The 22,490-nt window shown below is 43.4% G+C and overlaps 6 protein-coding genes across 6 annotated transcripts; 4 read left to right on the top strand and 2 right to left on the bottom strand.

Moving 5' to 3' along the window:
- Positions 1-1,456: 1,456 nt before the first annotated feature.
- TRIVIDRAFT_224542 (uncharacterized protein) lies at positions 1,457-2,338 on the bottom strand (the record flags this gene model as incomplete). The annotated part of the gene is made up of 7 exons (XM_014098603.1): positions 1,457-1,604; positions 1,660-1,689; positions 1,743-1,763; positions 1,823-1,852; positions 1,903-1,956; positions 2,011-2,055; positions 2,112-2,338. 7 exons carry the CDS (start codon positions 2,336-2,338, stop codon positions 1,457-1,459), a joined length of 555 nt encoding a protein of 184 aa, XP_013954078.1.
- A 504-nt stretch (positions 2,339-2,842) lies between these two features.
- Positions 2,843-4,116, top strand: TRIVIDRAFT_203441 (uncharacterized protein; the record flags this gene model as incomplete). The annotated part of the gene is made up of 4 exons (XM_014098602.1): positions 2,843-2,957; positions 3,140-3,222; positions 3,263-3,979; positions 4,051-4,116. 4 exons carry the CDS (start codon positions 2,843-2,845, stop codon positions 4,114-4,116), a joined length of 981 nt encoding a protein of 326 aa, XP_013954077.1.
- A 7,013-nt stretch (positions 4,117-11,129) lies between these two features.
- Positions 11,130-12,845, top strand: TRIVIDRAFT_224540 (uncharacterized protein; the record flags this gene model as incomplete). The annotated part of the gene is made up of 2 exons (XM_014098601.1): positions 11,130-11,301; positions 11,578-12,845. The coding sequence occupies 2 exons, from the start codon at positions 11,130-11,132 to the stop codon at positions 12,843-12,845; spliced, it is 1,440 nt and encodes a 479-aa protein (XP_013954076.1).
- An 885-nt stretch (positions 12,846-13,730) lies between these two features.
- Positions 13,731-13,994, bottom strand: TRIVIDRAFT_121848 (uncharacterized protein; the record flags this gene model as incomplete). The annotated part of the gene is made up of 2 exons (XM_014098600.1): positions 13,731-13,852; positions 13,904-13,994. Coding segments are annotated over 2 exons (213 nt in total), but the record flags the coding sequence as incomplete, so codon positions are not given.
- A 1,432-nt stretch (positions 13,995-15,426) lies between these two features.
- TRIVIDRAFT_224539 (uncharacterized protein) lies at positions 15,427-16,371 on the top strand (the record flags this gene model as incomplete). The annotated part of the gene is made up of 1 exon (XM_014098599.1): positions 15,427-16,371. One exon carries the CDS (start codon positions 15,427-15,429, stop codon positions 16,369-16,371), a length of 945 nt encoding a protein of 314 aa, XP_013954074.1.
- A 1,806-nt stretch (positions 16,372-18,177) lies between these two features.
- On the top strand, positions 18,178-20,834 carry TRIVIDRAFT_155683 (uncharacterized protein; the record flags this gene model as incomplete). The annotated part of the gene is made up of 3 exons (XM_014098598.1): positions 18,178-18,428; positions 18,491-19,751; positions 20,004-20,834. The coding sequence occupies 3 exons, from the start codon at positions 18,178-18,180 to the stop codon at positions 20,832-20,834; spliced, it is 2,343 nt and encodes a 780-aa protein (XP_013954073.1).
- Positions 20,835-22,490: the final 1,656 nt, after the last annotated feature.

Here is a 22,490-nt window from a genome sequence, read left to right as displayed (position 1 = left end):
CTGAATGATAAAGAGCAGGAGGCAATATTTGAATGATAAAGAGAGGTTTAATGAAAAGAAAAACAAGACTGTCTCTGCTTCCTTGTCCACATATTTATATTTCAAATCACTCAGGATGACACTGTATTTATAGAAATTATGCCCAGTAATTATGTGTGATGAGAAAAGACATATCGATGCAACTCTCTACAGGGGGATAGTAACAGAAGTTAAGCCTCTTCCATACCTGTATGCAGTAGCTTAATGTAAAGACCCTTGCTGCATCTGTGGGTCCCATTTGTTATCCCTGAAACTTTAGGATGATGGGAAATAACTGCGTAATACTCCGTAGTACAGAGCGATTTATAGATGCTGTTTTTGCAAGTAACCAGTAATTATAAGTAAAACTCTTTGGCAGGATCGTGTGCCTTTTAAGGTCTTTCTAGCTGGAGATCTCATACAATGCCAATTCTCCCCAGAGCTCGCGAGGGGTATGGCCGTAAAGGAAAGCACTAGTACGCAATCACGCCACTTCTACGGAGTAACGGAATCCGCTATTGAGCCGAAGTGCGAGCCGTAAGTACTAGTTAGACTCTTGACCCTACACTTAGCCAATCATGTGCGTTACCAATCTACTGGTAACGCCTCAAGTCCGTAGGTCTTTTTGTCGGCGAACGGGCCAGATGAGATTTATTCACTCATCTTGTTGGCTGTTGGCTGTTGGCTGTTGGCTGTTGTGTCATGTGGAGTCTGAGCGCAATTTTACTTGCAAAATACGAGGCAAAAGAATGTACTCTCTACACTATTCCTGTAGAAAATGTAAATGATGAGCGTTCTAAAAGGAATTGAACGGTTGACTTTTCTGCTAATTCTAGGCAGCGTGTTAGTAGGCCAATTAACGTTGCTCTGTATTCTTTTTTTGGCAATAGCTCCATGGGTACTCCGTACTCAGATGCATTTAAGCTTCATACTTGTACAGGCACGGCTTCACTGCTCCATAATACTAGCAGGGTTTAAAAAAAAAACAACTGGAACTTTTGTACTTGCCCCAGAAAAGCTTCCAGGGATTCTTTGCCCAGACCTTTTCCGTCCTCTCCACCCAGACTAAGTGTGGGTAGTCCTTTCTAGTGTTGTGAGTACCCGTGTTAATCCTGTGATTGTACGGAGTACGTATTGAGAGTAAGCTGACACTCATAGCAGGAAAATGACTATTGATGGTATTTCAAAGTGGCTTTTTCATCTAATATTCTCGAATTACCCTTTTTTTTACGGGTATAGTACCCGTGTATAGTAAAAAGCAGCAAAGATAATGAGAGATAATGAGAGAGCAATATGGGGAACTCCACTTAATACGAAGTGGCTCCTCGCATGTAGCATTTATCACATGGAAAATTCTCCACAATAGTGGCGTACAATGGGGTAGGCATATCAATGATGTGATTGTTATAGAATGCAAGCCTTGGCTTCGCGTCTTAATTTAACCCGACAATTGTGGGTAGGACAGTGTAGCAGGATCAACACCATCATGGTCTCCCGTGCTTGTGGAAAATATGTCAACAAGCTGCTTCACCTTGCCCTTAATATCTTTAAATCCGTCCTTGTTCTCTTTTAATCCGTCCCGACATCTGATCAATCGTTAGCCTCTACTTAGATAGTCAGTAGATAACTAATGCAAATTACCTATCCGTAGCGTCCCATAACTCCCCAATCCTTATCGGCAAATTATTAGTAAAAGCGCTAAAAAGCCGACGACCAAAACTTACGATCTATCATGGGACATCACGCTTCGCGTTTGTTAGCGCAGCTGCATACATAATAGACTACTATTAGCGAAATCACTCACAGGCCTCTTATGTCCGGCATGTCCTGTATTCTTTTGATAGTCGTCAGCACAAAAGCGCGCAAATATCGGCAATAACTTACTGCATCGACATTTGGGCTATTTGTTCGTTTGCATGTGTAATATTTAAGCTGACTCTGAAGTTGCATTTCTTAGCATATCGTCGAAAAAAAAAATTGGGATATACTTACTGATCGATCTGAGACTGCAAGGAGTTTGCAACACTGCTATAAGCTCTATTTATGGTCAGCGATAAATATGATAGAACCAAAGTGCGATCCGGTGTTCGTACATATTGCTGCTGTCTATGCCACTCAAATCGTTATTTAACTCAGCCAACAAGCCACCATTTCGATCGATATTCTCCAAATGACTATATCGATTGTTGAACAAGTTGTTATGGCTTGGTGGCCTCCTCTCAAATGGTGGTGGTCGCGATCGATATCCTGGGAATCCTCCAAATCCTCCTCTCGTAGATGCTCCTCCCCTCATTCCTGAGCGATCGAGTTGGCGGTTCATCGTCAGAAACAACGGCTTAGAAATGAACAACCTTCAGCTTTACTGGTGATGAAAGATAGATTGCTGGTTTTACTTGGTCTGTACTTTGTCCGGGGTCATGCCATTTTTCTTCTCGTTTGCTCCATTAGACCCTGGGGTATACATATCATTAACTAAGAGGGCCATCCAATAATGGATGGTTCTTTGTCCATTTCCGCTTGGCCAAATAGGGAAGGTTGGGTGGGGGCTTCTTCCGTCTCTTCCATGGAGCCAAGAACGGAGTTGAGGGAGCTATGAGTTTGCAGTGATGGCAATTTGTGGATAAGGAACCTTGTAGACTTTGGATGAAATAGGTGGACATCCAAAGGTCTCCAAAAACCCGAGGCGAGGTGGAATAAACCCGAGGCGAGGGGGAATAAACCCGAGGCGAGGGGGAATAAACCCGAGACAGAAGGGTTGGGCCAAGCAGAATGCCAAATCAGCATATATCGACATATTTCGGCCACTTGCACTGAACTATTAGCGATGGCAAATCTTGACGTGGTATCAGATATCAATATGGGATCCAGTATGGAGATCCGGCACGAGCATAATACGAAAGAAAAGGCTAAGGCTCGTAAGAGTGGACCTAGTCTTTGCAGTAAGACGAAAGATTTAGGGGTTCTAGCCAATGTGTTTGCATTGGCTGTATATTGGGATCCAACACACCTATGCTATCGTACTCAGGTCCATCTCCCTGAAGGAGTGGAGCTGCCAGATGTGAACGAACTCGTCAGCATATTCCTCCGAACAGAGTATAGACGGTAGCTAACTATTTTATAGATGGAGGAAGCGCTGTCAGAAAAGGCTTCCCAAAAATTAAGTCGACAGCGACGCCAATTACGGCACTCAGCGAGAGCGCGGCGGTATGTTAGGCGATGTGCACCCAGAAGTCTGGTACAACAGTCTCACGAATCTTCACAATCCTCAATAACGCAAGTTATTGATCTCCGGGATAGCGATGCCGGCATCGATGATGCATCGCTGGGTGGTGGGACTGAATCAGACACAATGGAGAGCGGATATCATATCCCGAAGTGCACTATTAAAACAGCAACCGTGGTTGGAGAAGGGGAACTCAGCACGGAAACCGTGGTCGAACAACAGGAGGGACTCAGCAGAACTGTGTTAGAGGAGCCCAACAGAACAGGAACTATGGTCGAGCAGCCGGAGGAACTCAGCGGAACACCCAAGGAAAACGCAGACCAAGTATCTGCCTCCTCTTCCAATACTGCACAGGACGACACTCAGAGTTCCCAGCTCGGTGATATTATGCAGAGCATTGACAATCTAGGGGACACTTGGGGAGATTTTGCTGGAGATTTTGACTTTGGCTCTGATAAAGTTGATGACAATGATGTCTTACCGTCTTTGCTACCAGAGCTAAACATCGACATAGATATGGTGGGGAATAATCTGTGTTCTGAAAGAACTGTTTGCGAGAGCAATATTAAGCTAGCAGAGCTAGCTAATAAACCAGCAGAGCCAACAGTGCTCCCACCGTTGAGGGAACTGAGGCTTCCCCCTCCTCGGGGGCCTGGAGGGGGATTACACAAGTTGTGGAAGGCTATGCGCGCCTTGCAAGGCACTCTGCAGGAATATTGTGCTAGCGCTGCCCCGGAAGTAGAGAAAATGCGACGTCTCTCGCCTCAGTATTACAGACCTTCTACTAATAGGTTTACTCCTATTAACAGACCTCCTACTATTGGATTTACCCCTATCAACAGACTTACCCCTATCAACAGACTTACTCCTATTAATAAGAGATATAGATAATACAATTCCCCTTATATTTACCTTATCCTCGGCTTTCTGTTTCAATATCTAACGATAGCTCGTCTTGTAGAAACTTGGCTACAAGTCAGCTGGAGCTGCCAAAGCAGTATTGCTTACATTTAGCTGAATGCTGCTTCCTTGCTATGCCGAAAGTTACGTGGTACCGTAAGCTTAGCAGTCAGTACAAGCCCCCGGAGAATATCCCTCGGCCACCCAAATGTTGGATTCCATTGGCGAGAAATAAGCTTAGTCTAATATCTTTAGAGCCAAATATTTCAAAGTTTGTATGTGTGATTTGCAACTAACCTGTCGTAGCTCCATGGCTCCGTGGCCTGACGTGGTGGACGACAAGAAATCCGCAACATCTCCGACACCTACTTTTCCAATGTCTAGCTTGTATTTCTGCATCAACGCCATGCATATCTCAGTAACCCCTTCTATATCCCTAGCTATCACACTCGGAGATATTTTGGCAAAAACTTTATGAGTTGCTGTACACCAATGGTTAGTATTGAAGCGTTATGAATATTTTCACATTCACGCATACTCAGCTTTACATTGCCGCATTCATTAATGAGGACACTGAGGCAATTCAGCGTCCCATGAACGAACCCTTTGTCATGAAGATATACAAGTCCATCGAGAATCTATCAATGGTTAATCATCGTGTTCTTCACTTGTCGTCAAGAATAACCCTACTTGGCCCATAATTGTACCTATTTCCTCGGCACTTGGGATTGGGGGCGATCTGACAATATGCTCCAACGATAATAGCATCTTCTCAGCAACAATGTAAATATTATCCCCTTCGGTAAATACTTCAATAGCGGCAATAAGGCTGTCGTGCCGCATTTCATTAAGCTGAATTAGTACATCGTTTGCATCATCTTTATGAAGTCGCCTTGCAGTGAAATACTCCGAGGATCCTCTTTTCTGTACTACATTAACTTCTCCACCAAGATCTAATAGTGTTATATTTCCCTTGTATTGATCTTTATATAACTCTCCCTGGTTACTAGGAAAGGGACTCTTAGAAATCTCTTTCGGTCGTTTTATATCGGTCCTTGCGACCTTAGCAAGTCTATCATTGTCTTGTCTAGGCCTTTTTAAGTTGTGTGTGGCTTCTTCATCTATTGGGCGTAGTTTATTGATAAATTGCGGTGCTCCTTTACCTTGGCGCTCCTGGCGACTGATAAACATCTGGGTGACACGTTTATCATTAGACATTATTGGTTGCAGTGTGAGAAGCTTTCTAAGCAGCAATGCTAGTACATATAGTATCAAATTACACAAAAGAGCACTGTAATTTATAAGACAGTCACGAGTATTTTAAGTTTCAGCAGAGCTGTTCTTTGCCGATGTCATAAAGTAGCCCATAGTGATTTAACTTGACCAATCGCTTAGAAACACTCACATTTATACTCTTTTGGATGCAAACTTACGCCAAAAAGTTCTACAGCCTCATTTTATAAGTAATCTAGAGTGGCAGTGTTCATAATAAATTTGGGACACACATGCAGAGTATCTATCCATCTCCCACTTTCTGCACAATATTCTCAGCCATGCCACATATGTAGTTGTCCAAAGATTTCCAGTGCCCGAAGTGGAAAGAGTCTGAAACCGTAATACATATTCGTGGATATGACTGGCCGTCTTACACCTGATACTATAGAACTTATGGCGGCTCTAAAACGGATCAGCAAGGTTATGAGCGAACTTGATGTCAATAATCAAGAGAGTATGGCCATGGTGAGGACTATGGAGAACACTTCTAAAGAAGACTTGATTTAATAGCATAGCCAGTCAGACTAATTAAGTTATATTAAGCGTTCTCAATCCTTATATATGGTAGCTTATATTACTTTACAAACCTACAGCACACAACTCAGTTGATAAATTAGAAATATAATTGGGAATGCTCCCTATAATGAAAGGGTATATGCGCTGCATTTACATATTACTGTACTTGTATCATTTTTAACAGATGTCAAGCTTATGCACGGGTCATGTCACGACCCGACTCTTATGGTTGCGACAATGGGCCTACAGGGTAGGCGCAACCGGATCAACTATGGAGCGGCCACCGCGACAAGGAAAGCTGGGAAAGCCAGCTTTCCACCACGATCCAGAACACACAACTGGATATATAAGTTTACATTCATGTCACTTATTCAGATAGATTAGATACCCAGTTGTTAACATAGCAATCAGATTAAATCCACATACCACTCTACTGGCTACGTGATACTTACAGAAAACGCCCGTAACCGGCCTGATCGCCCACCAACATAAACCTGAACCAAGGTTTGTCCCTTGGGAAGGCCTGTATACTAACACATAGGAAACCGGTTCGTCACAGGTCGGCTCTGCAACAGCAAAAAGATTACCTGTGCATAGCTCAGGTTATAGATAATTAATTTTCCACTTTAGGTTTTTTTAAGGGGGATTAGAGTACAGTACTTTTACACTAATTACAGGTAGTTTTTTTTTTTTTTTTTTTTACAATGGCTTTTATAGTACATAAAACTTTTTACAGCGCTTTTTACAGTATATAGTGTGTTGTTACAGTAGGTTACAGTAGGAAATACAGTAGTAATAATATTGTTTTTCAGTAATAATAATTTTTATATAATAATACTTTAATCTTCAAGTATAAAATACTATACAAACCAATATTACATAAATAAAAAACTTATATAATATAAACTATTAAGAATTTATTTACTATGATTTATATTTTATATTAATTTTTAACATATGTTAATAATAGTGTGTAATTTTTTATAATTAGACTTTTAGTGTTAGGTGGTGCACTGTAATGCATTTGCAGACTTTGGGCCACTAATTGTATGTAATATATACTAAGCTTTATTTTAGATTTTATAACATATACTAAAATATACTAAGTTGTTTTAATTTATTTATATATTAATTTTTGGATTTATAATATGTACTAAAATATACAGGCTATATTTAATTTATTTCTCTATTAACTTTTAGATTATATAACTTATATTAAGCTACTTATGCCAAGGTATATTTAATTTATTTCTACATCAACTTCTGGATTATGTAACTTATACTAAGCTATGCTAAGCTATGCCAAGCTATACTTAATTTATTTTTACATTAACTTCTGGATTAATGTAACTTATGCCAAGCTATACCAAGCTATGCTAAGCTATGCTTAATTTATTTCTATATCAACTTCTGGATTATATGACTTATACCAAGCTATGCCAAGCTATGCCAAGCTATGTTTAATTTATTTTAACATCAACTTCTGGATTATATGACTCATGCCAAGCTGTGCTAAGCTATGCTTAATTTATTTCTATATCAACTTCTGGATTATATAACTCATGCCAAGCTATGCTAAGCTATGCCAAGCTATGTTTAATTTATTTCGACATCAACTTCTGGATTATATAACTCATGCTAAGCTATGCCAAGCTATGCTTAATTTATTTCTACATCAACTTCTGGATTGTGTGACTCATGCCAAGATATGCCAAGCTATGTTTAATTTATTTCTACATCAACTTCTGGATTATGTGACTCATACTAAGCTATGCTAATTTAATTCTGCATCAACTTCTGGATTGTGTGACTCATGCCAAGATATGCCAAGCTATGTTTAATTTATTTCTACATCAACTTCTGGATTATATGACTCATGCCAAGATATGCCAAGCTATGTTTAATTTATTTCTACATCAACTTCTGGATTATATGACTCATACTAAGCTATGCTAATTTAATTCTGCATTAACTTCTGGATTGTGTGACTCATGCCAAGATATGCCAAGCTATGTTTAATTTATTTCTACATTTACTTCTGGATTATATGACTCATACTAAGCTATGCTAATTTATTTCTGCATTAACTTCTGGATTTTATGACACATGCCAAGCTATGCCAAGCTGTTGATTAAATCGCGCACTAACTTCTGGATTTTGCATATACGAGTACCTGCATTTAGCAATCTCAAGACTACTTGTACGTTGATAACCTGAGTCCCCCAATCTCAACGCATGCTCTACATAATATGTCTACTACTTGTATGCAAAAGTGCAAAAGGTATTATTAAAGGGCGCAACCGCTGTAACCTTTTGGGAAAACGCGACTATTAAATTAAGGGATAGCGTACATTCATTCATTCATTCATTTATTAACGCCCGGTGGAGATACTCCAAAAAGGGCAACTATAAACCTAAAGCACGTGTACATTCTGAAGTGTAGCTTTTGTCTCACTCGATAGCGTACAGTTAGGAGCGAAATGGGTGTCCTGTTCACATACTCTGAAAATTTTTGAGCCCGGACCATCACTACTAAGAGCTACTTAAATATACAAGCCGTAGTTGTTTTTTAAGATGTCGAAAGAAGTACTGCTAAGTGCTTCAAAGTACATTGCGATCCGGCAACTTTTACTCCTGTAGACAGTGCAGATATAGCAAATAACTACGAAATCTACCCAGCCAAGGTACTCCGTACATGTTCTAAAATAACAGGACTACTGAGTGGGGTAAGAGCCCTCTGCTGACGACCCCCCCAAAACGCAAACGTGGCTTGATCGGTTTCCTGGCGTCTCCTCTTCTTCATTACATACTATGAGTGAAGACGACTGCATGAATGAATGTTTTACTGACAATGAGATACCCTCTCAGCTTTGCAATATCCCGACTCCCGCTCGTCGGCGGAGCCCATCTTTATCGAGCCAAGGATGTAGCAACCGGTCTTCCCGGGAATTGATGCTATTCGTGCCGTTGGCTAACTGGAACCCAAACCGCCTGCAATATGACAAACAGCGGTACATACATTATGAGCTTGAGTGGAAGTTGACCGTGAACAATAGACAAGTTGCAAAACAAACTGAGCAGGACCTCGTGTTGGCGCCAGGTGATTTTTGGAATGAGATTCTTATGTCGAGGCTGGCAGGACATCTTTTTTTCGGGTCATGGATAATTAATTTTCCATTTCCATTTTTTTAAGGAGGGGTTAAATTATAGTACTTTTACACTAATTACAGGTAGTGTTTTTACTTTACTTTTTATTTACAGCGCCTTTTACAACGCCTTTTACAGCCGTGCAGCTTTACCCAGCGCCTTTTACAGCACCTTTTACAGCCAGCTTTACCCAGCGCTAGGTATTTTTTACAGTAATTTTTATTATAGATAAATTAAGTAGATTTTATAGGGTAAAGAAAATACTATAATGAAGCTGTAAAAGCTATAGGTAAATTATCCAGAAAATCAATTACCCACGACCTGAGCCATGGTCAGGTCAGCTCAGTTGCCAAAAAAAGATGTCCTGACCATGGCTCGGGGTCGGGTGACAAGGGGGGGGGGCTCAGTTTATCCATACACTCGAGCTAGTTCGGAAAACCCAAGTAAACAAGCCATGCGCGGCTGATGCAACTACGATAGTTATGTCCGTTACCGAGCGTTCTGAGCGGAATGTAACGAAGCGATTCGATGAGATAAAGGTCGACTGGCTAGTTGTAGAGAGGCAGTTGCAGACATGGAGCCACCTTACGCACAATGGAAGAAAGTTAATAATAAAGGTCACTTTCAACTATAAAGAGACTAAAACAGCTGGCCCTGCTATTAGACAGGGCTCTACTAGCGGCCAGCTTGCAGAGAGGCAAGCTCGATGTGATGCCGAAAGGGCTGTTTTAGGTCGCACAGCCGCTTGGGAGCATGTCTTTGCTATTTTTAGCTGCCCGGGTGCCCCCTGTGACAGAGGTCCTTATTGTTGGCAAGACCCTACCACCAGAAAGCACTACAAGCTTATTATGGGACATCAACTGAGGAATCTCGTCAAATAAGTGCAAAGAGGTGAGGACATCAACAATCACGAAGACATACCTAGAGAAATTCGCGACGAGATATATGCTGAGGAGCAACAGCAATTATCTCGGAAGCGAAAGCGAGCCAATTCAGGCACTTATTCCACTAGCCTTCCTGCTATCCATATCCATAATATTACACCTAGTCAGCCTAACACAATCTTAACCAATTCCAGAGTGAGTTCTGCGCCTAAAACGGCATCCTTACGTTATGCTTTAGAAGGCCTAGGTATGTAAGACGATATAGCCGAGGAATACTTTGCATAGCATAGTTCACGGGTTAGAAGACAGACGCTTAAGGAAGAGTATGACCGAGCCTGTGAGCTAGCATTAGGCAAGGGACTTAATTTTGAACTGATCAATGATGATCAAGACGGTGTGTATCAATTCCTTACAGACCATGGGATAATGGACAGCGCGACGAGTTGTCCGCGATGTTGAAATATTCCTTAATCAGTTACAATCCTGTAACGACTAACTCAACTGTTCATTGTTGGCTAAATAAGCTGTGAGCACCGACCTCACGTACTGTCAAGAAGAAATGGGTGTCCCTCTACTTTTAGATAGTTTTCAGGTCCGATGGGCTCATAGTGTGGCTTATGTGTGTTTCGGAGAATCTCATGAATTACTTGCCCCGTCTGCACAAATGTGTATTTTGCATACCTTCTCGTGACGTGCCAACTGTCTCTTGCTCCATCCATTCAGCATCTTAAGCGAACACAGTTCAGCCAATAGCCAAGCACTTCAGGCAGGTTCATCCTCGCACGCCGAAGCTATGCCACAGGCTCTCTTGCTTTAAGGAAAGATACACAGTGAGCCTTGCGCAGTACCTTACACAAAGCCTAGCGTGGGGCACAGCTTGATTCCCAAACCCATGGCGGCATGGGTTGGCCGCTGATTCTCGATATTGCCTGTACGCTGTGCTCCTTCGCAAACCGTCTGTTCCCTAGCCTGCCTCTCTATCTCTTGCCTCGCTTCCATCGTGTCCGCCTAATAGTGCCACCGTAGGACCGGGCGCGAAAACTATAAATCATCTTTTTTTTTTCTGGGCCATTATATATTTGGATTCTGGCGCGCCATTAAATTTCAGCCGAATGTTCGGACCAAACGTCTGTTAGTTTCATATATCTCCGCCCATCATCGCGAAGATGCGTCTACTGAGCACGGAAAATCTCCAATTCTTCGAGTTCTATGGCAATGATATCCCACAATATGCAATTCTGTCGCATAGATGGGAATCCGACGAGATCTCTTACCAAGACATGCATGATACAAAAAAGCATGAGAACAAGCAAGGCTTCCGCAAAATTAGCCAATTCCGTCAGCTGGCGTTGAGGGATGGCTATAAATATGTATGGGTTGACACCTGTTGCATCGATAAATCCAGCAGCGCTGAACTCCAAGAAGCCATTAACTCAATGTACCAATGGTATAGGAAATCTGGAGGCTGTTATGCCTACCTCTCGGATGTGCCTGCCCCTAATCACAACGTCGATTGGCGAGGCAAATCGTCGTATGGGGCGACATTCCTCGAGTCATTTAAGGCTTCTCTATGATTCACTCGCGGTTGGACGCTTCAAGAGCTGATCGCCCCAGAAAATGTTGTGTTTGTTGATGCGAATTGGAAGAAGTTTGGCACCGCCCGAGATTTGAAAAAGAGCATCAACGAAGTGACGGGCATTGGTGTCCAAAACTTCATTGGAGAAACGAATTTACAGACACTCCGAGTAGGACGTGTTATGTCTTGGGCCGCGAAGCGACAGACTACTCGAGTTGAGGATCGTGCTTACTCGCTACTCGGCCTTACTGAGATTGACCTGCCAATGTTATATGGCCAAGGAGAGCGAGCATTCCAGCGTCTCCAAGAGGAAATACTTAAAGTAAATGATGATGCCTCTATACTAGTATGGGGCTGTATAGATACTGACACTGACTTTACATCTAATGGCCTGGCTACTTCGCCAGCCAATTTCCAGAAATATCCAATTTTGGTACGCCCAATGAAGCAAATACATTCATTTGTGAACCTTCCTTCTACATTGACGCCGCAAGGTCTGCAAACGACATTAAGGATCCGGAGAGATCCAATCGATGACGCCATTGGATACGCTGTTCTGGTAGACCACAAAGGCCAACGTTTTAGACACCGGATATCTTTAATTATCCCTTTAATGTTCCCCAGAACGGCTCCCTCTCGATTTACTCCAGAGAATGAGTGCGTTAGGTTCTCAGATCCTGTTTGGGTCAGTTCGAATTTTGTCGAAAAGGCCGTTCCAGAACTAGTTTGTTTCATCAGAAAAGTTAAAGCACTGGATATCAATTTCAAGCGCGATGGATTCAGCCTTGGCTCGAGGGTGTGGAAGAGTTATTCTACGACATTTACATACCCAGTCCAAACACAGTCTGGAAATCGGCATTTCCCTGCCATTCTTGGTGGATTATCACGAAAAGGGAAAGTCAATCGACGAGGTTATACCTTCATTTTAGAATTGACGGCTCTTAAGCAGGAGTCGGCAAGATTTGTTGTCTTGGTTGACTATCAGTTACACAACCAAAGATTGGTCGATACACCAACTGTCACAGTTATCAACATTAGAAGGCAGCTGTATCTAGCAAATGCGGTGCGGTTAGCGGAACGCCGGACAGCACGGAGCGCATACGTCCCGTGCGATCTCTTTGATAATCATGGAAGAGCAATTCCGATGAAGGACATTGTTCGAGTACATGAATTTAACAGTTACTGGATTCATGCTGAAGATAACGATTTCGACAAGCCACCGCCTCGCCTGGTTGGGGAAATCTTCACTATGGAGCTTAATACTATTACAGCCAAGCGGTATGATAAAAACGGGACCGCAAAATGAGTACACACACATGTACATAGGTGATTGAAGAGAAGAGAGGGACAGAGAGCAATGAAGGTCAGCAGCGCGGCCTCTGGAGGTAGGAATAAGGATACAGTGGGTCTTACAGCCACTGGCCGCTGTTTGGCCCCGTGGCGCCAGTACCTGGCTGTACAATGGATAGCAAGGATGCACTTTTGCTGCGGTACGCCCGTTATTTATTTGATCAACTTAAACAAATGGCGACAATAATTCCGCTTTGCACTTTACAGATGGGTTAAGTGAGAATTATTAGCTTTTTATTATTTAAGGCACATGTTAAGTGCTGCTTACTGGCCTCATGTGGACTAAATTTGCCCCTACTAATATAATTCAACTTAAAAGTTGCTGACTAAGGGCAAGGCTCGGTACCTAGCTACGATTTGCTGGTTGGCTACTGCCTAAGGTATAGGTTGTATAATCCGGCATAATATAAATCCTAACTGTATATATTTTACAATATTTTGCCTTGTCGCTATGATTCTGTGGAAGAACCTCTCATTGCGGCAACGCATTCGGGTGGAACAAGCTGGCGTGTTGCTGTGCATACCCCCGCGTAAAATATACACTGTTTGTACACACAGTAAATGAGGGGTATCATTAGGCAGAATGGGGTAGCAGCCATACATAATTTAAAGCTACCCAACGATCAGGCTGCCATTTTTAGGCCAGATACGGAGTACAACTAGCACTATAATCCCTTCCTCATGCCAGTCAATTCATAGAGAATACGATGTGACACTACAAGGTCCTCCTCGAATAAGGAACATTTTTTACCGTGAACATTTTTTACCGCACTTCTGGCCACTTTACATATGAACCCCTTCAGCGACCTTGCCTAATGTTTCTTATTTCCATCCACCTTTTCATCCACTTCTTCTCAGCTTCGCCTTCGAGGTCTTTTTGGCACGGGTTAGATTCAATCCACTTGCGAACTCTCATCTTGGTGGCGTGCTTGCTATAGAACTCGCCCAACGCTCGGTTGAAATCTAAGATGAGGTTAGCTCCAGCGTCGATTTCGAGTGAATGAACATTGCGACCTGTGAGAGGTTTGCCATGTGCTGGCTGAAGTGAAAATCTGGAGTTGACCCACTCTTGGATCAGAATTAGGTGGCTGGGAATTGGAGTTCCTGGTTTGTATTTTGTCAATATCCGCACTCTGTGCAGGCATAGGTGAATGATTTACCTTTGTAAAATCTTCCCCATCGTGGGGCGTAACATCTATCTATCCCGTGACGGAAAACCGTGCTGTATATGCCTCTTTACCTGGGCCACCTTTTCTGCGACTGTGCTGCCTGCGATAGAGCCACTGTTTTACTAACTGCATTCAGTAAGGCGGGTTTAATATTTAACTGCAATATATTTAAGCTATATCTATTACTAAAGAAATTATATATATATCTAAGTATCTTTTAAGTAATTTTATTATTAAAACTGTATATTACATGTTGGGCTGATTTTTCTTGTGACGCATTCGCTGGACTGTACGGAGTACGAGCGCTCCACTTAGCTTTGTGGGCTATAGCCCGGGTTTCAAATCCCTCTTCTAAAAGAAGGTCTATCAGACTGCGATCTGCAGCCTCCAAAGGTGGCACCATGTCAGTCTTATGGAAAACTACTTTCGAAAGTAGTAATAGAGGAGAGCAGGAAAGGAAGGAAGAAGGGACGGGGACACAGGGGAGGGACGTTACTACCCTCCAGTGTTGCGACAAATAAAGGCCAGTTCTGGCTTCGTTACAGTGGAGCTCCATCGGTACATCTGAGGTACAGGTGCACGTTCCAAGGTACAAGTCAGCAAATAGCCACCCGGCTTATTACTAAATTAACCAAGAAAACCCGCGACACCCATTTAGAATTTTGCGGTATGTACGGAGTACTCCGTAGCTTTGTGATAAAGATATCAGTGCAGGAGTTAATCCCACCTATTTTGCTGCAGGGGGGCTTCAAAACGAGCAACAATTGTTAATCAGCTCTTATTATGAATCAAGACATTGTTCAACATCTAGATTAGGACATACGAGTACGAGTACGATGGGTGGATAGTTGAGAGTAAACACGCTATTACGAGTACTGGACGTGACAAGGGGCTTTGTGCAAGATACTCCACTTGGTACATTAAAAGTCATTTTTTTGCTCTTGTATGTACTGTACGGAGTACAGAAACGAAGTTGCCAAGTTGCTTAGGTACCTCTTCCATTCTTACTGACTGAATTTGCTCACTATTTACGCTTGGAGCATACGAAGGGTTACGTGAACTCACAATTCTGATGACCACTTCTGGACAGCCTGTATTAACACACAATTTGCCAAAGACTAAGGAGTATACGTCTACCGTGTGCCAGGCGTTGGGAATAGGCGGATTGATATCAAGAGCTTCACAATTCAATCAGCTTCACTATTCTTTATGTAGCTTGAATAAAGATATATTCACGAAGCTTCGTTCTCAATTGATTATGAGGGTTTGTCTTGTGCATGACACACTGGGCTTATACATTGCATTATATTTTGATTACGTTACATCGCTCTTTTACTTTTCGTTTGATACACAGCATACCACCTCACCATGGGCTCGGGAGGCAAAGAAACCGTGAATGACGACATGATCAGGTTTTTCTTAGATCTTCACAACGAAGAACAGGATTGCATGTTGGAGAAATACCTTGTTCAAGATGAACCGGTGATTTTCTACCCCTCAATTCAGCCGCTAGACTTGAATCCGCGGGTTGCGTATGGAATACTATTGTTGCAGCGACTTGCATTGTGTCAAAGTGAGCGCAAGCTTGATCTCATGCGTCGCGCTAGAGAGATGTTTTACAGCAGGAATGAATTTCTTCTATGGTGGCACGGCCTTGGGGATTTTCTTAGCTGTGTCCCCACTGGGACAATTGAGGGCTGTACAGTGGACCTCACCGTGCGCAACGTTACTGTCCGGTATGACATGAGCGAAGACCAAAAGGAGTGGCGCGGCAAAGATTTGGTTACTGAGCTGGAAAAACTGTTTTGCCTTACCAATGCAAATAGTTTAAGGATTGAGATCATTGGCGGAGGGACACCTAATGGAAGCGACATAAGGACGCAGCTGCTTCTCAAAGATATCTGTTCGATCGTCAAAAGGCTTATAGCCCATTTCGGTACCCGTTTTGAAATCCAGAAAGGGTCTGGAGAATTGGCTCTTCTCCCCAGCCTTGATGTCTATCCCTTAACGCCATACTGGAAAAAGCCCGAAAGCCCAGCCCGGGAGAAGTGGCACAAAGGTGTAGCCGAATTCACAGAGAACATGCAGGTGCAGGTAGAATCTTGGCTTTCTGAAAGTATCGTTCGCGAAGGCAGCAACGAGCCCAAAGATTGGGGTATGGTGGGGCGCTGGGAAACGCAGGACTCTTTGCGTGCTTTGTTCGCAGATACTGGGGACTGGTTTTTAAGTGAGGGCCTCTTATTGCAGGATGATATTCTCCCACCGGAGTGTATCCTTCCGCAGGAGAGCCTGCTGTGGGAAGCCCTTCTTTGAAGAAAGGCGGACAAGCTAGACTTGGAGGATAGATGCTAATATATGAAATTGGATTGGACTTGTGTGGTTTTGTGAAATGTCATTCCTGTGATCGAGCATGCCCCTCCATAGTGTAGTACAGGGTACTTCGTAGTAATACGTCCACAACGCAGGAAAAGAGAATAAAAAATAAAAAATAAATAAAAACAAAAGAAAAAAAGAGAAGAGAAAGAAAAGAGAAAGAGAAAGAGAAAGAGAAAGAGAAGGAAGAAAACAGGCCAAATCCAGTTGGCATACACAAGAAAGTGGTGGTACTGCTACTTACAGTATGTGGCCAAAAGTCTGCGACCACAACCCAAAGTTTTTATGGGGGCAATTTCCGCCAACTTCTACCACATACAGCTCCAGAATGACAACAATTAAATAATTTAAACTCCCTTGAAGAATACTGTAAAGAGAAACTATTATTCTAATTAAAAAGAAAATCCCAATTCCTGATTTTATATGTGGATTTATTTATGGATTTTTGAAATGAATGAGTTTTGGTGGAGCCAATAGGAGTGGTCGCAGACTTTTGGCCATCTACTATACCAACCTGCTTCAGTATGCTTGTGCCGTTTAATACTGTTATGAGCATAAGTTGCTTCCTCTCCACACACACACTCTTCTCTTTTAAGCTCATTTGGGATACCTCCAGGTACATTTATATACTTAGTTTGTCGCTTAAAGGCCCAAATCGGATCAATAATTTAGGCGTATTGCGCCGCTAATGCCATTATTGGCCAATTTCAAAATGTACATTTAAGTATACAGAAGTATACGATTACGTAAGTGGTCACTGCCCCATAGTGACAGTGCGAGCAGAGCACCCAGTACTTTGCCATAAGCGCTGGCAATAAAACTACTTACCCTTCCCCAACCCATAATATTGGGGGGCATCTTTCATCTAAGCTTGGATATCTGGCGACGCTTAATTTGGGGTCTGCATTAAGCGGCTGCAATTTCTCGCTACTTTTATATAATAGTCTACATAAAAATACTAGGAGGAGTTAAGTAGTAGTTGTTATAATAACTGCCTGATTATAGTGTGCATAGTAATAGATCAGACCCTTACGCGAGTTGAAATGTTACGTCTCCCTTTGTATATCCTGGCTGATTCAAGTACTGCCTCCCAAAGAGCCAGACGAAATATTTTCGCTTGCTTGTCGCTTTTAACTCATTTGTTTGTGTTTAAATATAGAAGAACAACAGGATGAGATGAAGTCGTACCATTGACTTCGAGTTGAACCCCAATCCCCGTCACTGACTACATATCGCCTAACAATGACCCTCGTGATAGATGCAGAAGTGGCTGCCGCAAAGTCTTACTAGCCTTTATTCTTGTGGCTATCTGCATAGTCGCAGATGCGCTTCGCAACGATACACGGAACTTTATCCTAAGCTCCAGCACCTGCCACCTTAATGAGAATGATGTTGTGCGCGGCAGAGATTCGATCACAGTCTTCCCCGCTCTTGAATAACTGTATTACTGACCTATTCGACGAATAAAAGCGCAAATGATGGCAATACGAAAGGGTGTACGGTCGGCGGGAGGCTGGAGGGGAGCCATCATGCAGGTTACGGAGTATAGCTGTGAGAATAAGGGAAGTTTAATATAAGCAATGGCAAGTTTTGTATTGTATATTATCACGTGAGGAGCTAAGGTAGGCTGGGTTGGTTGTGTTGGTTCGGTATTTTCTCACCCATCCGCAGTCTAGGCTAACCCCTCTTTACTTGACACCATAGTTTATTTCCTCATCTCAAGCTTCAAGCTGAGCGGCTTTCATGATGGCGGCTTCGGGACACGAGCAGCGCAATATCAGCAATAGTCAGTTCGGCGACAACACTAGCATCTACCAGGGCAATGTCCACCTCCACCTGCCCCACCTGCCGGCCCATGCCGAAGTTGTCCGTGTCATTCCATATCCCCGCAACGAAGATCTAGTCTATCGTCAGGATCTTATCAATAAGCTAGACAAGCTTTTACCACAAACGCCAGGGTTCTATAGCGCTGCGCTTTGGGGCTTAGGAGGTTCAGGGTAAGCCCCCTTAGCTAATTCTTCTGTCTTATTAGCGAGAGTAAAGGTATTAATAAACGCAGTAAAACACAGATTGCGCTCGATTATGCGTATCGACGGTGCGATGATAGTAAATGCTGTGTCTTCTGGGTGCATGCGGACAGCGAAGCGACTTTTATAACTGACTATAAGATAATTGGGAAGAAGCTTGGGGTTGACGAGAGGCTCAATGGGTTAGATCTACTTGATGCGGTGCGCAGCAGCATTGAAGCCCAGTCGCGATGGGTAATCATCCTCGATAATGCTGATAATCTAGAGCTATTTGGAGTGGGTTGCATAGAAGGGACGAATGAGAGTCTTTCTAGGTACATCCCTCGAGGGTCACAAGGGACGATATTATGGACGAGCCGTGATGCGCATATCAGAGGCACGCTTGTCGGCCCGAGTCGAGACATTAAGGTTCCACCCATGACAAAGGATGAGGCGACAACTCTTCTTGCAGCAGCTAGTGGTGATAAGTCGGCTGTGGAAGATGCAGGAATCCATCGGCTTCTAGAAGAGCTACAGCGACTTCCATTGGCGGTCTCGCAGGCTGGAGCATACATACGGCGGACATCAATGACGATCAGAGAATACCTAGGCCTCCTAATGCAAGGCTCGAGTCGATGGGACCTGCTTAAGATGAATGATTTTGATCGGCATCGGCGGCCGGAAGTGTCGAATAGCGTGCTTGAGACGTGGAAGATCTCGACAAAGCGAATTCGAGAGGAAAGCGAGCTATCATACCGGATTCTCCACGTGATTGCGTACCTAGACAGCCAAGATATACCCTATGAGTTGATAGTGGCAGCTAGCCAGTATGACGTTGGCGACGAGGATAGGGCTGAGCAGGTTCCCGAGCTTGAGGTTCAGCGAGCCGTTATGCGACTGGTGGAGTTTTCATTTCTTGATATGCGTCGGGGAGAGGGAGGTTTACGGAACTATGAGATGCATAAACTTGTACAGGAAGCAGTTCGATACGGGCTGTGGGTTCAAGGGCAGATAGAGATGGCCTTAGGCAAGATTATAACTGGGCAGAACAGACCGGAGAATGGAGAGGCATACTACTCGAGTATGGCTCTGCAGATAGTGGATGATATGTTTCCGGGATCAGAGAAAAATTCGTGGGCACGATGCGAGAAGTATATGACTCATGCTATACGGGTAGGAGAGTGGGCAGAGGTCAGCAAGAAGGAGGTTAAAACATCAACATTACTCAGTAGAGTATCGGTTTTTCTGTATGATCGAGGGCGGTGGAGAGAGAGGGAGCCAGTTGACCGGAGGGTATTACATCTCCGACGGGAGGTGCTTGGGGAGAAGCATCCAGATACAATCAAGAGCATGGCGGACCTCGCAACAACATACCATAATCAGGGCCGATATAATGAGGCTGAAGGGATAAAGAAGCAGGCATTAGATCTCCGATGGGAGGTGCTTGGGGAGAAACATCCAGATACGATCAGGAGCATGGCGGACCTCGCGACGACATACCATGCACAGGGCCGATATAATGAGGCTGAAGGGATTGATAAACAGGCATTAGATCTCCGACGGGAGTTGCTTGGGGAGAAACATCCAGATACGATCAGGAGTATGGCGGACCTCGCAACAACATACCATGCACAGGGCCGATATGATAAAGCTAAAGGGATTTATAAGCAGACATTAGATCTCCAACGGGAGGTGCTTGGGGAGAAACATCCAGATACGATCAGGAGTATGGCGAACCTCGCGGCAATATATGGTACACAGGGCCGATATAATAAGGCTGAAGGGATTTATAAGCAGACATTAGATCTCCAACGGGAGGTTCTTGGGGAGAAGCATCCAGATACAATCAAGAGTATGGCGGGTCTCGCGGCAACATACCATGCACAGGGCCGATATAATGAGGCTGAAGGGATAAAGAAGCAGGTATTAGATCTCCAACGGGAGGTGCTTGGGGAGAAACATCCAGATACGATCTGGAGCATAGCGGATCTCGCGGCAACATACAGTGCACAGGGCCGATATAATGAGGCTGAAGGGATTTATAAGCAGACATTAGATCTCCAACGGGAGGTTCTTGGGGAGAAACATCCAGATACAATCTGGAGCATGGCGGACCTCGCGACGACATACCATGCACAGGGCCGATATAATGAGGCTGAAGGGATTTATAAGCAGACATTAGATCTCCAACGGGAGGTGCTTGGGGAGAAACATCCAGATACGATCAGGAGCATGGCGGATCTCGCGACGACATACCATGCACAGGGCCGATATAATGAGGCTGAAGGGATTTATAAGCAGACATTAGATCTCCAACGGGAGGTTCTTGGGGAGAAGCATCCAGATACGATCAGGAGCATGGCGGATCTCGCGGCAACATACGGTGCACAGGGCTGATATGATAAGCAGAAACCAGGCCGCAGAACTTTAAGGGAACTCTACATATTAATATCAAGCCTGGAATGTTTAAAAGATAGGAATTATAAGAAGTATGACCAAGGAGACAACGCTGCGTCGAGTCCTCGGATGCGAGGAAATACTAGGCCGAAAGTGAATGAATCAGAGTGGATGTATACTGTCCATAATCTTAGTAATTAATACTATGTGGAGATTCTCTACAGTTTGGCAGTGTGTTTTAAAGAGGAAGCTATTTATGCTCATAACTATATTACTTCTAGAGTTTATTCTGGGATGACTGCTTTGACGAGCAGGAGGCAGAAGAAAGCCTTTTAATGAGATTGCACGATTGTTACATAATGCTTACCTACTGTACTTACATACAAATGCAGCAGAACAACTTATTTTACCTCCCAGTATATGTACTGTACACGCTGCCTGCAGTATAGCCGTTAAACCCCAAACGGCACTCCATTATACATCCGCCGGAAGTAAACAAAGGAACTTTTGATCCAAATCGGTAATGCTGAACCAACAAGCATTACTTCATAAAATTCGCTCTTCTCCCAACTACGCTAGAAGCCAAGACAAAATCTCAACATTGCACAACTACCAAGATCTCACGGCTTTTGAACATAACTTAGAATGTCGAACCTCGATCCTGTTACGCTTGAATGGATCGTGGCCATTGTTAAAATGAATTATACAATGCTGGGAGATGGACAGAACCAAAAGGACATGATAGATGAGGAGATTGCTTCCCTAACAGGGAGCATAATGGAAAACAAAACCAAGCTAAACGAAGAAAACGCCCACATCAAGAAACAGTTAGAATTGATTATAGCCCAGAGAGATGAGATCAACTCTCTGCGTGGAGAACTCACGGACTATGAAGAGGCGGAGATTAAGCAAGCTGGGGTCATTCGTCGACCAACCCGGGTGAGCGATACTAGTTTCTCGAATGTTGTGCTTCCGCCATTGCCACTTCCAACGGCATATCCGCAGGCTGTTGCACAAGAAGAAATGATAAGCGGACTGCACAAGGAGTGTATGGATAGAAGTCAGCTGGATGACGAACAACGTGGCGTTCATGATTGCGACAGCTGTTTTTTGTGTATAGAGGAGGCTAAGCGTGACTCTCCAGTATAGTGTAAACAACATTGAGATGGTTAAATAATGGAGTTTGCCTATTAATTTGTTCACCCGAAAATGCATTATATATATTCTTGCCGTCTATATTAGTTCACAACGAACTTAAGCCCTCCATATCGTCGTGGCAGACCTCATATGTGTACAAATTGTAATATAGAGGTTAAATTTAATATCAAGATGAGAGGTTCAATGCTGTCACAGCTGGTTCCACAAAAGGTTATGCCCCAGCCTTGTACAAATTTAATATACTGTCTTTTTTAAAGGCAATGAAATATAACTATGCTCAAAGATGCTGTAGTGGCTTATATTTATATACGACTAGCCATTTACATAGTCTTAAACGAAGTCGATCAAGGGTAGCTCAGGTCCTAAGTCTGCCCTGGAGCCCACGTCCGATTCAGAGCCTAAGTCAAACGAATCCTTCTCTGAGAACCCATCTGCGACAGGTGTCTTGGGTAATTTTTTTTCGGCGATCTGATTGGGATGTTTTACTTGATTGCATGG

The sequence above is a fragment of the Trichoderma virens genome (genome assembly GCF_000170995.1).
Source record: "Trichoderma virens Gv29-8 chromosome Unknown TRIVIscaffold_82, whole genome shotgun sequence".
Lineage (NCBI taxonomy): Eukaryota > Fungi > Ascomycota > Sordariomycetes > Hypocreales > Hypocreaceae > Trichoderma > Trichoderma virens.
Note: the sequence above shows the minus strand (reverse complement) of the source record. Positions and strands in the feature narration are given on the sequence as shown.